General features: G+C 39.4%; 1 protein-coding gene across 2 annotated transcripts; it reads left to right on the forward strand.

Annotated features, from left to right (window-relative positions):
- Window positions 1–900: 900 nt before the first annotated feature.
- LOC108426385 (programmed cell death 6 interacting protein) lies at window positions 901–14,736 on the forward strand. Of its 2 annotated transcripts, none has more exons than XM_017695827.2 (18): window positions 901–1,106; window positions 4,028–4,076; window positions 4,173–4,242; window positions 4,368–4,495; window positions 4,631–4,784; window positions 6,664–6,764; window positions 7,176–7,307; window positions 7,869–8,091; window positions 8,273–8,396; window positions 8,822–8,999; window positions 9,148–9,259; window positions 9,448–9,617; window positions 10,358–10,606; window positions 10,784–10,918; window positions 11,627–11,721; window positions 11,879–11,999; window positions 12,084–12,301; window positions 13,986–14,736. In XM_017695827.2, the coding sequence occupies exons 1-18, from the start codon at window positions 901–903 to the stop codon at window positions 14,155–14,157; spliced, it is 2,637 nt and encodes an 878-aa protein (XP_017551316.1). In that variant the 3' UTR covers window positions 14,158–14,736. The 2 variants fall into 2 exon arrangements, with proteins under 2 accessions (XP_017551316.1, XP_017551324.1); XM_017695835.2 differs by having other exon boundaries at window positions 7,191–7,307.
- Window positions 14,737–16,322: the final 1,586 nt, after the last annotated feature.

The raw sequence follows: 16,322 nt of genomic DNA on the forward strand, positions 1-16,322 counted from the left end.
ACTCGTTTGTAGTGAGCCAAGTCATCCTTATATATACCAGATTAAAGTGAAATATATCATGTGAAATTTTATCTGGGGTAAAAAAGGCAAGTTACCTAATGCCAAGCTTAGAGGAGAAACGTTATCACAGGTCAGATGAGGACAGATGTGTATCAATATTTTAATAATATATTAAGTCAAAAAATGTTGAAATTGTATGCATCTCCAACAATGGAATGTCCTCAATAAACAAAGTTTAAGCTTGGAGAGAAAAATACATAAAAGTGTGTTTCTGTTCTCTTAAGAAAGAAATGTATGTATGTAGAGAATAACAAAATATACTGAAAATACTGTCATTGTAATAAGCAGCCAGCAGAGCCACCATTATGTCATGCAGACGTCTTAAATCTCTGATTTAATACTCGTCTGATTTTTAGGAGGTTCTTGAAGCGTCCTTAACAAAAAAAACTCATTGTGATACAAATTCATGCAAAGCCGGATTTCTCAGTTAGCCAGACCAAAAGGACAAGAGGACTGTCCAATAAGAATTCCCTCAGCTTATGTCCTATTGGAAAGGCTTGACTTCTCAAGCTCAAGTTATCTGGATAAACTGAGAAATCCTGCTTTGTGAAATACTCCCTACTACAGTAGTACTACAGAGTCTACAGCTGCGTCCAAAACTGCATACCTTTATGATATAAATACCAAATTAATGAATGGACTTGTTATGACGGCGTTTAGGTTTGGCATACTTATTATGGTAGTATCTTACGTGAGGGACTCAGCATATATTGCTGTGAGCCGAGCGCTGCTTCGTAAACACTCGGCAGTCACCGGAAAGATCCAGGAAGTGCAGCGCTGTTTTTGTGCCCGCTGCTATTCTCCGTTCGCCATAAACCCGAGTCACTTCAGCGGGCCGAAATGGCGACGTTTATTTCTGTGCCGTTAAAGAAGTCCTCAGAAGTTGATTTGGTGAAACCTCTGTCAAAATTTGTCACTTCTGCTTATCCGGCGGGAGAGGAGCAGTCGGAGTATCTCCGCGCAGTGGAAGAGCTGAATAAGCTCCGTAAAAGCGCGCTGGGGAGGCCGCTGGACAAGCACGAAAGCTCGCTGGAGATCCTCTTACGGTCAGTCTGTTAGCTGGATAACTGTCTAGCCACGGTGACAGTAGTGCAAAACATGCTCAGTGTTGCTGAAAAGCTCGGCAGTGTAATTAAACTCTTTTGTTTATGCTAGTAATATTATTGCCTAACAACAGAAACTGAATAAAATAATGTCAAACTAGCTAGCAAGGCTAAACTAGCTAACTGGCACAGCTAGCTAGCTAGCCACCTAACAAGCTCGCTTTCTACTTGGGCAGCCAGTGTTCACATTTGATGATACTGCGGTTATATTCGTTTGACAGCGACAGTTTTATGCGAATGTTTGTGACATTTTATGTGAATTGTTTAAGTGTACAGTAACGTTAACATTAACTAGATAACGCAAGGTAGCTGAATATCTATGCTAGCTAGCTTAACGTTACCGGTCATTTGTTTGGGTGCTGAAATGTTCTAGGGAAACGTTGTAGGACAGGAGAAAAACTTAAGACCTACTGACGCGTCTAGTTAGATATTGTAAACGGCACTGAAGCTTTTAGAAGCTATTAGTCTTATTAGAAGGTCTTAACTATGACACGGATAGAGCGCTGATGAATTTTATGGTGAACGCCACACCTCACCATGAGCTAAAAACAGCTGCCGCCAGCTAAACGGATAGTTAGCTAGCGCTAGCTAACCTACTTGGCTAACTAGCTATCTTAACGATAATTGTAGGGTGACATTTGTTTTCTTGTAATCACTATTTTGCTTGTTTTGGTTTACAGATAAGTTAGTTTAGTGAACTTCAACAGTTAGATTTAGAAAAATTACGAAATCCGTTATTCCCTATTTTAATTTCCCAATAAATTAAGAATGTGTATTGTTAGTGTTTAAATTAACTTCTGAGAATACTTACATTTTTCTCCCAACTCACTTTTTCCATCGAAAACTGACATTATTTCTTCCTGCGTGGTACAAGTTGCAAAGCCACGTGACAATGGTCTTATTAATTGAGCTGTTTATTTATTAACTCGGATTTGATTAGTTCACAGTCTGTGCTGAATCTTTTCTTGGGTTTGTCTTACCCGTTTTAGGTTGAGGAAGGTTTAGGTGTACATGACACAGGTGCATTATTGTTCGGACCACGGAGCTACACTGTTCTGACCAAATAACTTCAAGGGCTAAAAGAGCACCTCCTGCTGCCAGTAAAACTGTCTGCACCATTTTTTACTCAAGCTCCTGAGCTTCTGGTCATCAAGCTTCCTTGTTTTCCCATGACGCATTTTCGCCTTTGACGTGAAAAAAAAAAAGGTTTATGATGCCATGTTAAACATATAGTCTTAAGCAGGCTCGGAGGGCTGCTTAACCAGCAACATGACCTGATCTGAAGGCATACTTTGTATAGGTTTAGGCAGTACTTGCATGTATTGTTTCTGTCTGGTGTACAATAGGCTGAAATGACGTTTATTTGAGCACATTAGAAAGAAGACGTGAGTGGAGTGTTTTAGGTTTGTTTTACAGACCGGTAAATTCTCTTCATCATTATTAGCCAAAATGTTTAAGAACTTGAACGTTGTTTGATCACTGATGGGGAAAGCTTTGCATACTGAAGAGTCCAGGAAATGGTGTATTAATTTGTTAAACAAAAGAACTGCAGGGGCTGCTGAGTCTTTGTCTTTTGTCTGTCGTGCATCATGATTTTACTTCTGCTAATTCAAATCTGTTGTGGGTGAGACAAAACTGATTTTTCAATCTCAAACAAATGGGAGCCTGAATGTGGTAAACCTGCCAGTCTGCATTTGTAATAGCTGTGAAGGCCATTGTGGTCCTGGCAGTGCTTTAGTGCTATGAGTATTAATGTATCTGCCAGCTCCACTGTAAAAATGCTGACATAGTGGAACACAAATGAAAGAATGGAGCAGTGACTCCTCAGAAGTATGCGCCAGATATTGAATAACTCGCTGCTTGTCTGACTGCTTTTCTATTCAATCCTGCGTCATGTTTAACTTTGGAATAAGTCAGTGTATGCAGTCTGGTTCTTATGAAGACAGTATTAAGTGTCCTGCTCCCTCCTACCATGTGGAGAGTCAATGAGCTATACGTTGCCATAGAAACAGGCCTTTTGTTTTGGTGTCACCCTCTTGTGGCCTTGATGTGGTAAGATGAATGGTAGGCCTTGTGCCACTGCTAGATCTTTGTCTGGCCAAAAAGGGCGTGGTTCAGATGACGAGCAGTCCCTTGGGTACACCCTTCTGTAGTCCTGATAGATGAGTCAACGGTCGTGTACTATATTATGTCATCAGGAGTTGCCAAAAATAGCTACCCATAAGGGAACGTCCTGATCTTGTCATTCACAAGCTTGCCAGCATGACGGAGCAGTTGAATGAAATCTTTGCTCTGAAGGGTTAAATAAAGTTTGTTGATATTACTTCAGCAAGTTGTGAATGACACACAATCACATGAGCTTGCATGTCATCCGCTCTAATTAGCTCATGTTACTTCTCAACAGTCACACGATGAGACTCTGTTGTTCTGTTTTTCTCAGCCTGACCCTGAAAAAAATCCCTGGTGTGGCATATAAGGGGAAAATGGGACTTGCCAGGGAGAACATTTTATGTATTCTTTATTGTGACTTCCAAGTGGATGTCAGCTTTATCAGTTTCAGTTGGTGCACAGCAGATGTGGGCAAACTAGAACCAAATAAAGGACTATGGATATGGATCTCTAACCCACAGCTCTGTTTCCTTTCATTTTAATGTTTGATATTAAATATAAGTGTATTTCATAAGCTACACAGAAAAATAGAACAGTGTTTTTAGTGTCTTGAGTTTTCACAGAAATATTTAAAAGGATATGTTCCAGTTTCTAATGGTGTTTCACATTTATAGAACACACAACTGGATTCCCCATGTAGTTGCATATTTGTTTTTCATTTTTTTTCCCATTTCTTTCACTTTCTCTTTCTGCAGTTACTATGATCAGCTGTGTTCCGTTGAGCCTAAATTTCCTTTCCCTGAGGTAATGCTCACATACATGTGTACATAAATATGTGCATATTTAGATGCGTTATTGTAAAAGTACCATTTCATATAAAATTTAATCTTTGTGTTTCAGTTGTGCCTAACATTCACATGGAAAGATGCTTTTGATAAAGGATCTCTCTTTGGTGGCTCGGTTAAGCTGGGTAAGTCTCTTTATTTTGTTTTGTTTGTTTTTTAAACCATCAACAGGTTAAAATTTGTTTTGCTGTAGTGAAGCTAGTGTAAATGTAATTTTGAGCAATATGTTTATATTATGTGTGTGTTTCAGCCTTGGCGAGTCTGGGCTATGAGAAGACGTGTGTGTTGTTTAATGTTGGGGCTCTGGCAAGCCAAATAGCTTCGGAGCAAAACTTAGACAATGATGAAGGACTGAAGGCAGCTGCCAAGTTCTACCAGGTCAGAGTCTCACTTTAAACCTTTGAACTCCAGCATGAAAAAAATATGTAAAGTAGTCCCTTTTTATATATATATATATATACATACATACATGCATACATATGAAGTTTATGTGCAGTGTTCCCTTTCTTTTAGCTGGCTAGTGGAGCATTTGCTCACATAAAGGACACAGTGCTGTCTGCTCTGAATCGAGAGCCTACCATGGACATTTCTCCAGAGACTGTGGGCACTCTCAGTCAGATCATGCTCAGCCAGGCACAGGAGGTCTTTGTGCTCAAAGCCACTGCAGGTATGTGCAGTAGGGCAGTAAATGTCTTATAGTCTTGCAGGACCAAACATGATCTCTTAACAAATATACTTGTCTCAGGACAACTTGTTTACACTTTAAGTGCTGAATTGTGGCAAAATCTGCTGCAAACAAGGGTACTGCCCCTCCAAAACCTGTTCCTGAATTTCTCAAGTCCAAGCTCTTTTAATATCTGGAGTACAAATGATAACACAATTGAAACAAGCTAACATTAGTTGCGAAACATTATTGTTGGCTGATAGAACAGTCTTTCCTGTGCAAGAGGAAACGTAAATTTAACCACAGTCGTGGGCTGGAGGTTAGGGAACCGATCCTGTTTCCGGAAGGTCGCCGGTTCGATCACCAGCGCCGACAGTCCATGACTGAAGTGTCCTTGAGCAAGACACCTAACCCCCGGTTGCTCCCCAGGCGCCATGGATAGGGCTGCCCACCGCTCCGGGCAAGTGTGCTCACTGAATGCCCATGACCTTCGGTCCCTCAGGCGGCACTGCATTAAAAACCGATATCATTCTGTAATGGATATTACCACATGGGCTCAGGAACACTTCAGAAAACCATTGTCAGTGAACACAGTTCGTCGCTCCATCTACAAGTGCAAGTAAAAACTCTGCCATGCAATGCGAAAGCCATATATCAACAACACACAGAAACGCTGCTGGCTTCTCTGGGCCCGAGCTCATCTGAGATGGACTGACGCAAAGTGGAAAAGTGTCCTGTGGTCTGACGAGTCCACATTTCAAATTATTTTTGGAAATCATGGACGTCGTGTCATCCGGGCCAAAGAGGAAAAGGACTGTCCGGATTGTTTTCAGAGCAAAGTTCAAAAGCCAGCATCTCTGATGGTGTGGGGGTGTGTTAGTGCCTATGGCATGGGTAACTTGCACATTTGTGAAGGCACCATTAATGCTGAAAGGTACATACAGGTTTTGGAGCAACATATGCTGCCACCCAAGCAATGTCTTTTTCAGGGACATCCCTGCTTATTTCAGCAAGACTATGCCAAGCCACATTCTGCACGTGTTACGACAGCATGGCTTCGTAGTAAAAGAGTGTGGGTGCTAGACTGGCCTGCCTGCAGTCCAGACCTGTCTCCCATTGAAAATGTGTGGCACATTATGAAGCGCAAAATATGACAACGGAGACCCCGGACTGTTGAGCAACTGAAGTTGTACATCAAGCAAGAATGGGACAGAATTCCACCTTCAAAGCTTCAACAATTAGTGACCTCAGTTCCCAAACGCTTATTGAGTGTTGTTAAAAGAAAAGGTGATGTAATACAGTGGTAAACATGCCCCTGTCCCAACTTCTTTGGAACGTGTTGCAGGAATCAAATTCAAAATGAGTGAATATTTGCAAAATACAATAAAGTTTATCCGTTTGAACATTTAAATATCTTGTCTTTGTAGTATATTCAAGTGAATATAGGTTGAGAAGGATTTGCAAATAATCGCATTCTGTTTTTATTTATGTTTTACGCAACGTCCCAACTTCATTGGAATTGGGGTTGTACATCTGTGGGCTAACCATAGGCTTGTTGTCTGTTAGACAATGTGAAGAGTTGATTTTCTTAACATAACAATATGATTATTTTCAGAACTACGTGCAAATCACGAGAAAAAAATATTAAATTATAGCTAAGTGTAGGCAAAAGGATGCGTCTGTTGGTATCCTGACGTAAACTCAGACTTTACCATAGCTGTTGAACTGAGATGAACTATATTGTGTTGATTGCGTACATTTTTGCATATTATGATCATGCATATCATTTTCATTGTTTAGTGTATCTAAATACTACATGTTTGAGACATTTGTCTGATATATTTTTTTTAATAATTATTTTGATTATTTTTCCATTTTGCAGACAAGATGAAGGATGCCGTCATTGCTAAGTTAGCCAATCAAGCTGCAGATTTCTATGGTGATGCCTTCAAGCAGTGCCAGTACAAAGAGAATCTTCCCAAGGTAAGCCTACTTCAACTTGGAAAATCTACCAGTAGATTATCCACTAGGGGTCACTCTGGACACAGTATAAACCATGAAGACTAACACATTGCATGCAGCAACCACTGTGCGTATGTGTGTTTGTTACATTTATTGTCTGTAATGACCACTAGTTGTTCTCTCAGATGCACATACATATACAAACAGAATTTCAACTTTCTGCCTTTGTTTCTCCTCCCACTGATCTGTGAGTGTGAACGCTGCATGAGCATTGTGTGAAGGTTTGGTTGAGGTTTGCTGAAGGCTGCGTGCTGATTTGCTGTTCTGTTCTCTCTTCCTGCGCCCTGTGCTGTGTGTCTGTGCTCGTCTGTGGTTGCTCGTGGTGTATGTTCGTGGTTGCCGTGGTGTTTGTGGTTGCCTCTCCCTGGTCAGTATTTTTATTTCCAGGAGGTGCTTCCAGTCTTGGCTGCCAAGCACTGCATGATGCAGGCCACTGCAGAGCTCCACCAGTCAGCACTGGCCAATCAGAAGAAACGCTTTGGAGAGGAGATTGCCCGACTTCAGGTGTGTGTGTATGGAACTTTTGCCTCTGTAGAATGAGAGTGATGTCAGGCAGTGCTGTATAGCAGTTTTCAGCATTTGATGTCCCATAAAACTCCACAGTAAAAAGAATTGAATGGAATAAAATTTGAACCATGAAGTTGCTGTCCAGCTTTTGATATGCCTGAGATCTTCATAGTAAAAAAAACTGAATGGAATTTACTCTATCTTGATAAAGTAAAGAAATGTATTTACATCAACCATGAGGTTGTCAGCAATTTGCTACCAAGACAAACATCTATCCAAAGAAAGAAATTCTGTCCAAAATAGTAACTTTACAGGAGAGGGCAAAAACTTTCTTCACCTGTAATGCAAGTTAATGTAAAGAGGTTTTATTGCAAGTGATTTTTGGAGAATTTCTGCTTATCCAGTTATCATAACATTTTCACAAAAAAAAGGACTGATGCTGTGTTGTAGTGATGTAGAAAAATAATGGAGAAACATGTTTTACCTTGGATAGTGAAGATATGTTTTGTCCATTTATATTTGATGTTTTATTGGAGTATTTTCTTTGTGCCTTTGCAGCATGCCACAGAGCTGGTTAAGACCGTAGCTTCCCGCTATGATGAATATGTGAATGTTAAGGATCTTTCGGATAAGATAAGCCGTGCTCTCACAGCTGCTAAGAAAGACAATGACTTCATCTATCATGATCGAGTCCCTGAGGTCAAAGACCTGGAGCACATTGGCAAGGCAACACTTGTCAAGGCAACTGCCATTCAAGTACCACTTAGCCAGAAGTTCACAGGTGCATAGTCAATTATGTCATTCCTCACTGATTTATTTTTGTCTTTAATCTTTAGCTAACAGTTATCCTGTCGTCATATGTCTTATTTTCTCTAGATACAGTGTTCATTACAATGTAAGCAGTAACAAATTTGTAAAACGTGTTATACAAATTAATGTGCGTGCATATTATTTACTCCCAGACCTTTTTGAGAAGATGGTCCCTATGGAAGTGCAGCAGTCTTTGAGCATGGCCAGTTCCAGAAGGAATGAAATGGTCAACAGACTTGTGGGCAGCCTGAGAGAGGCAACTAATCTCTGCAATGGGTGGGTTTGTAGGGGAGAAATAAAACCATTTGACCTGACTTGACTTTGGTTATGTTGTTAAACCCTTGAGAGAATATTTTATGAAGCTTCTTTTAAACTCTTTATAAACTTGGTATTTGTATGGTTCTTGTACAATATCAGCACATTAATTACTGTTATTGTGTTTAGTTAGTGCTCCATGCAGTATTTGTCCTTCCTAGTCCAGACAAATGTCTTAAATTTGCATGCATTGTGTTCCTGAGTTCAGTATCATTTTAAGATGTAAGGGTATACTGAATACAATAGTGATTTAAAACATTTGAAACCATTTTAAATATTGTTGTTTAGCATGTTTTTTGTAAGTTTTTTTGAGATTCTGTAGATTTTGCTGCAGTTGGTTTGATTGTTAATTAGTTGATTTGAATTTGTTATTGGTAATTGTTCAGGGTGCTCGCCTCTTTGAACCTGCCAGCAGCGCTAGAGGATCTGTCTGGAGACTCGGTCCCAGGGTCCATATTAGAGAAGAGTCGTGCTGTGATCCAGCAGGGAGGTCTGCAGAGCATTGAGCAGCTTATTAAAGAACTGCCTGAACTACTGCAGAGAAACCGAGAGATCTTGGATGAGGTTGGTCTTTCACTGTGTTTGTGTTATATGCCTGTAAATACCAAAGATGGCCACTTAAAATCTGAGGTAGTTGTTTTCTATGGGTAGTCATGAATTTAGCTTGGTGGTTTCTTTTCTTTTTTTTTTTCTCTCTCTCTTTTTGGAATAGTCTCTAAAGATGTTGGATGATGAAGAGACAACAGATAATGAACTTAGAGCCAAGTTCAGCCAGCGGTGGAACAGAACTCCATCTGGAGACCTTTACAAACCCCTCAGAGCAGGTACATACACACACACAAACACACACACTCCAACAATAGAAAGTCTGGGCTTTGGTTGTTGGATACAATTCAGCAGATACCATTCCATGACTTGCATCAGTCATACTAATATTGAAACTCCTGAACTAATTCTATTAAATGTGAATATTCTAAAGCGTAAAGGTTTTGGTTTATTTGTGTTTGTTTAGAGGGTGGTAATTTCCGGAGTGTGTTGGATAAGGCTGTGCAGGCTGATCAGGTGGTAAGGGATCGCTATAACTCTCATTGTGAGATGATCGCTCTGCTCTGCAAACCAGAGAACGAACTCTGCTCTGCCATTCCATCAGCTAATCCTGCAAAGACTCTTCAAGGAAGTGAGGTAAACTGTGGACGCACACACACTTTAGTTTGTGGGTATCACAGTGCTAGAAGAATTTCGACAGGGTGGAATCTTCAAGAAACCTATAAAAGATTTCTGTTTGTGATTTTACACCGTTGAAGTTGTGATTTTATACATCATGGAAAGCCACAGCACACACACAAATGTATCCTCTCCATCAGCTTTAGAATTTAATTTTTTTTAATGTGGTGTATTTTTTTTTTTAAATGTGCAGGTGTTTTATCAAATCTCAGGGAAAAAAAAAAGAAAAATTGCGATGCATATTGTGTATGTATATCTTGAACTTCTATGATAAAATTCTTTTGCCATATCACCCACCCTTATGGCATGCATACTGTCTTTATATTGATCACATGTATAAACAGCTGTTACGTTTCCTGTAGTTAGTTTTATTTTCTTTATATTAGGTTTAACCGAAGTGACATAACCTATAAATATGTTATTTCCTACAGACATGCGTGTGCTATTGGGTTTGTATTTTGTGGCTTTTAGCATAAGTTTTTATACTACATAAGTTTGTTTTTTTTATACTTTTTTCCTGTAGTATCATAGATTCCTTAATACTAAAATGTAAAACACTCAGTTTAGCTCTTTTCATTTAACTCCATACATGGATACATTCACTGTGCATACAGAAACACCAGATAATTCTTGCGACCTAGAGTTTTTTTCTGAACAAATGCAAAATAAAATACATTTTAGCTCATTCATCCCTGCAGGTTGTGAATGTATTGAAGGCTCAGCTGGCCCAACTGGATGAAATCAAACGAGACCGGGAGGTTCTAGAAGGAGAGATCAAGTCTGTGACATTTGACATGACGGCAAAGTTCCTTACTGCACTGGCTCAGGATGGGGCCATTAATGAGGAGGCTCTTTCCACCACAGAATTGGATGCACGCTATGGAACACACACACAGCGTGTCCAGCAGAATCTGCGTGCACAGGAGGATCTGCTGGCCCAAGTGCAGGTATTCATGACCAAAGGAAATATGCAGATTTTTATGTTAATGTTATTTGTGGGTACTTCAGTTGTTTTTCTACCTTTTGCTTTACTCCTAGGGCTCAGTTATAGTTACATAATTGTAAATACTGAATGAGTGTTCGTTGGTTTGCTAACTTTTGATGATTCTGGTTCTCCATCTCAGACCTCCCATCAGGAGTTTGCAGCACTCAAGCAATCGAATGCCGAGGCTAATGACAGGGAGGAGATGTTGAAGAAACTGGCCTCAGCTCATGACAGTTACATTGAGATTAGCTCCAACCTCAAAGAGGGAACCAAGGTAACACATGTACCTCCTCTCTTAAAAGTTGCACTGAAAAAGAGTGATCCAAGTTAAAAAATTTATGGTATTTATGTGTCTACAGGGTTTATAAATGTGGACTATATTTTAGTAACATAACAGGCCAGTTTTATAGACAAGGCTTAAGCCTAATCTTGGAATACATTCCCACTCCAATACTGATTCACTATTGAAAAATATTTTTTTGTTTGTGCTTATATTTAATATTGGTTTGAGAAATTAATCAAAGTCTTAGAAAAAAAAATAATAATAGATGGTCTCTCAACAATGACGACATGTTTGAAATTTGTTTATAATGTTTGCATTTTTCCCCATGTATGGTGGGTCATTTGCCTGGATATGCAAACTAGTTTTGAATAACTGTTTGAAAAATAAGTGGATAGGAAGCTTGTTTGTTTTTTCAATCATGTGAATTGTCAGTCCACCAAGCAGAATACTTTTAGAAAGTTTTAATAAGTTGCTATTTTATACTATTCAGTAATATTTATTATTAGTAATAAAGTTATAACCTCTGCCTTAAAATAAAAAGGCCAGGCTATCCAGCAATAACATGTTCTGTTGACTTTGTCTTCAGTGATCCAGCTAGCTCTGTGATTTTTTTTTTTTTTTTTTTTCTTTATAAAATCCTCATTTTTAGACATCTTAATCCTGTTTCTTTCTGTTCACGTTTTCCTCCATTTTACGCAGTTCTACAATGATTTGACTGAAATCCTGCTGAAGTTCCAGAATAAGTGTAGTGATATTGTTTTCGCCCGCAAGACTGAAAGAGATGAGCTGCTCAAGTATGTACTCTGTAACTTTGTGAATATTTTTTTTGCATGTCTGTGCTGAAAATAAGTATTGTCTTATTAGTTTTCAGTTTATGATTAACCTGTTCTTTTTTTAATATGTATGACTGGATTCAGTGTGGAAATAATGTTAATTATGTTTTCTTCACAGGGAGCTCCAGCAGAGTATTGCTCGTGAGCCAAGTGCACCTTCCTTCAGTGTCCCAGCGTACCAGTCCAACACTTCAGAGCCTGCTGCAGGAGGCCCCACCCCTGCCCCCAGGACTGTGTTTGTGAGTTTTGAACAGGCCTGTAATCAGAAAGAAGTAACCATAGTATCCTCTCCTCTGGTTCTGATCTGCTTCTCTGTGTTCCAGCCACTGCAGCCCCAGGCTAAAGCCCAGCCTCCAGCAAGGCCACCACCACCAAGCTTCACCCCACAGGCAGCCAGCAGCAATATTACTCCCAGCCCAGCGCCTGCAAGCCAAGCCCCACCTTCTCTTCCTGCTAGCTCTAACCCCCCACCCATGGCTCCACCCACTGCACCCTCACAGGCTCAAGGCCCGCCTTACCCAACTTATCAAGGTTACCCAGGGTATGCATCCTCTCCTTCTCTCATACGGTTACACACAAGATGTTTGCTCATTTACAACCAAAAGGATAATTATTGATAATTATTGAAAACATTATTGTTTATGAAAACTTTTCAACTAAAAATTTATAATGCAATGCAGTAGAATCACAAGCAGCATTTGTGCTTGTTATGAGAGCAATTTGGTAGATGCACATCGGAGTTAGACCTTGGACCTTTGCACCAGTAGCAATGTCTGACCAAAGAGTATGTCTGAATGTAGTTTTTTGAAATTCATTAGATTTTATTTTTATTTAGTTCTTTATTTTAACTTGTTTTTATATATATATTTCCTAAAAAGTAAGTTTTAGGTTTTATCCAGTCTTAGTTTTAATACTATGATAAACACCATGATAGTATTTTTTTTAATGGCAGAGTAAATTTAGAACAACGCTAGACTGAGCTCTGAGCCAAATGCAGCTAAACATTCTATCTATGGATAGAATTCTAAATTCTCATACACACTGAAAAAGCTAAAACTAAAGCTAAAAGCTTTTTTTCTCTCAGTAATTCCATTTTATTCTTGTTCATTTTTCAGTGGATGTTATAGTTTTGATTTAGGTTTAGTGATTGATTAGGTTTTGTTATTTTTAATTACAGTTAACGAGCTCATTTTTTTTCACTGTTTTCAGTTCACTAGTAGTTCTAGTTTACTCTAATAACCCTAATGTACATGCAGGCTTCTATTTAACGGTGTATGTCAGTGGAGCAGCAGAAGTTTCCACTCCTCACTCAAACTGTTCTGTAATCATTGCACTCCAACTCCAGGGTTTCCATTTTCCACTTCCCCACTCACACATGATTGAGAATGATGATCATTCTTATGATATATTTATTTTATTTGTTTCCAATGTCTGAACAAGCCAGGGCATTTTGTGCAGGTATATAGACTTGAAACAATTGCTGAGTCACAGGCCAATATGTATTTGTATATGCACCAAGTAAAGGTGCAGACCCATCAAGCCAACAAAGAAGTAGCTCTGACTAGAGATGACTGTTAATCGCCTTAAGTCAGCATACTGTTGCCTTTTGTCTCTTGTGAAGTTTTGAGGAACACATCTCAAAGACTAAAGCTGACTGCCAACATGCAGGTGCTTAATGCATTATTGCATTAAAGGAAGCAACTCTATAGCAGAACCTAGCTGTAAATTGTAGAGCTGTAACATACAAGTAAAGAATATATTGTTTGATTGCTTACAAGCTTCATGTGTCTGTGTTTAAGACAAACCTGTGTGTAAAAGTGAAAATGAACTTCTGTTAGCTTGGTGCTGCATGGATTTTTAAAATGCTACTTAAAAGTAAATGTTTATATGTTAATCAAATGTATAAACAATAAAATGTGCAGTTTGCGCTTGTTATAGTTACATGACAGAAAGCTGATGAATGATTATCCTATGCTTGTGCCTTATGATATTGTGTAGTCAGAACACCTTCAGAGCTCTCTTGCATCAATGTATGTTCATAAAAAAAAAACAATATTATTTAGTTGTGAAGAAGATATTTAATACTGTTTGTGTAAAAATGTGGACTAGCAAAATAGTTCAAATACCCACCCCTAGTGACAAAACAAGCTGCTTGGACTGGTGGTGTGTTTAAGACATTTTTCAGCACTGAATTGCTAAAATGTTTTGCTTCTGTTTTCCCTCAGGTACTATCAGATGCCGATGGCGTATAATCCCTATGCGTATGGGTATAACATGCCTTACGTGCACTATCAAGGGGCGGGGCAGGCTGGTTATCCTGGAGCTCCCCCAGCCCAGCAGCCTTACCCCTATCCCCAACAACCTCCCCAGCAACAGCCCTTCTACCCCCAGCAGTAGACAATATTTACTCTGACCACCCCTGCCCCAGCTACAGCAATGCTGCCCCGTGTATTCTAGCACTCCTTTCTCTTACACTTAATTTGTAACACCTCCACTCCTTCTCTCTAACACCTGGCTTCCTGTGGGCAGAGAATAGAACACTAGAAGGACCAATGGGATCTGCCCTCAGTGACCACACCCACTCTCCTCTAAGCCTCAGAGAGATGCTCTCTGCTCTGTTTTGGAACTTTCTCTGTCTCTCTCACTGATTTTCTCACTCATGCCCAAAGTCAAGCTGCTGGCTGCCTGCCTGCTGCTGCTTATATCTTATTTTTGTAATGAATACTGAATATATATACTCTAATGCAGGATATGTAGATGTTTTCTTACCCAGAAGACGAAGATTATTGTTGGGAGACAAAGTTTTACTGTAACCCTTTCATTGTACCTCTCTGTTCATCTTTCAATCAGCACTTGGGGGGAATGGAACGGTTTAGTGGACTAGTTAATAAGACAATGCATCTGTCACTTAAAAACTATTTTGCGTTTTTGGTTCTCTTTTGTTCTCATGTAATTAAAACCCGTCTGATGCTTAAAGGCCTTCTGTGTTCTCTCTGTATATCTTCCTTTGGTATGAACTTGTTCTTTTGTTTTTAATTAGATTCCATATAGACATGTTAGTTTTGCTTGGAAAAAGGGTGCTTATGTTCGAGTCACATCAGTCCTTTTCCTTGGAGAATTTGAGACTTGATAGATGATATAACTGTAAATGTTCAGTGTCGCGTTTAAAATATTTCCGTCTAGAACTGTTCACAAATTAAGCTGTAATTTTACACATTCTTTTTATGCACACAATGTTTTGAAAATATTCATAAATTTCATCATGCTCACTTCTTAGTTACACATTCTTTGTTTTTAATGACATCCTGAGTTCTATTCTCGTGGTTTTATATTTGGCCTATGTTGTGGCCTCCTAGACACTGCCTGCTGTACCCTTCTTGGCTGAGAGTTTTTATTATTTTTCAGTCTTGTTTTAGGGGTTGAAATGTCTGCTTTATTGAGTTTGGATCTGGAGTTTGATTTGGTCTGTCAGGTATTTCTCTGTTTTACCCAGAAAAACACCTAAAACTCCAGGTGCAGTTTTTTTCCCTTTATGAAGAAACTAATTGGTTTTTAAGAGGTGGTTTTAGTGAAGTAGTGAGCTTCACATCATGGGCAATTTCTAATGTCATCAGGACTAAACTCTAATTTTCATTTGATGTAAAGCTTGGTTTCTGATGGTAATGCACCATGGTTTGACAAGTATTCTTTCTGTTTGAATTTGTTTTTCTCTTCCGTTTCCTTTTAGGAGTGTGACGTCTTTGTGGTATGGCTAATATTTAGGCTTTCTCTGAAAAAAATTCAGTTTATAGCCTCATGATGGTCTGTTTTTCTTGCTATAAAGTCAGCAACAAATGCCAAAACCTGTGGTTAAAACAGGCCAGCTTACACTTTTGCTGAGCACGTCTGCACACGCTGAAGAAGACATGGCTTAAAACTACACCGGATAACCAAGAATGTGCTGTAATTTTTGAATGTTTCATCTGATATGATTGAACCCGGGACCTCTGCATCATTTGAAATTCAAAGTGGACACTGAACATTCTGGAAACAGGGCTTCCGGTAAAAAATGAGGAAGTTACCAAAAGGGGAATCAAAGAACAGGTGCTTAAATGAACTCTCTCAGTGCTTACTGTAACTGTAGGAGCTGGAATGCTCTGTGCTTCAGCGGAGAGATTGGTGGGAGATTTATGTATGTTTATGTGTAAGTGTCAGAGGGAGGGGAGGGAGTTAGAGGCAGGTGCTACATTGTTGTATGAGTGCCAATATCTCCCTGTCTTTATCCCCTGTGATCTTTGACCTTTCAGACAGCGATATTGCTCAGATGAGTAACAGATACGGGAAAGTGTCATCAGAGAAGGTCCAACACTTAAGCGACATGCCAGTGTGTGCGCGTCTGTTTGGTTAGATAACAGAAATGCTTTGATGGCTCAAGGCCCCAACAGCCCCATGTAGTCCAAACCTCTGACAGACAAGCCAAGAGCATGGTGCCTGTGTGAAGTGTGGATGAAGCAGGTGCCAGTCTGAACATTTTATTCTCAGGACACAAACTCAACCATCATTATGGTAAATGCAGACGTCAG

Source organism: Pygocentrus nattereri, chromosome 27, assembly GCF_015220715.1.
Source record: "Pygocentrus nattereri isolate fPygNat1 chromosome 27, fPygNat1.pri, whole genome shotgun sequence".
In the NCBI taxonomy this organism is placed as follows: Eukaryota; Metazoa; Chordata; class Actinopteri; order Characiformes; family Serrasalmidae; genus Pygocentrus; species Pygocentrus nattereri.

Bases quoted from the DNA above. Each gene is read 5' to 3' on its own strand.
- LOC108426385 (XM_017695827.2), top strand. From the start codon at position 901: ATGGCGACGTTTATTTCTGTGCCGTTAAAGAAGTCCTCAGAAGTTGAT. The intron at 1,107-4,027 runs GTCAGTCTGTTA...CTCTTTCTGCAG, and splicing joins TCGCTGGAGATCCTCTTACG to TTACTATGATCAGCTGTGTT. The intron at 4,243-4,367 runs GTAAGTCTCTTT...TGTGTGTTTCAG, and splicing joins TGGTGGCTCGGTTAAGCTGG to CCTTGGCGAGTCTGGGCTAT.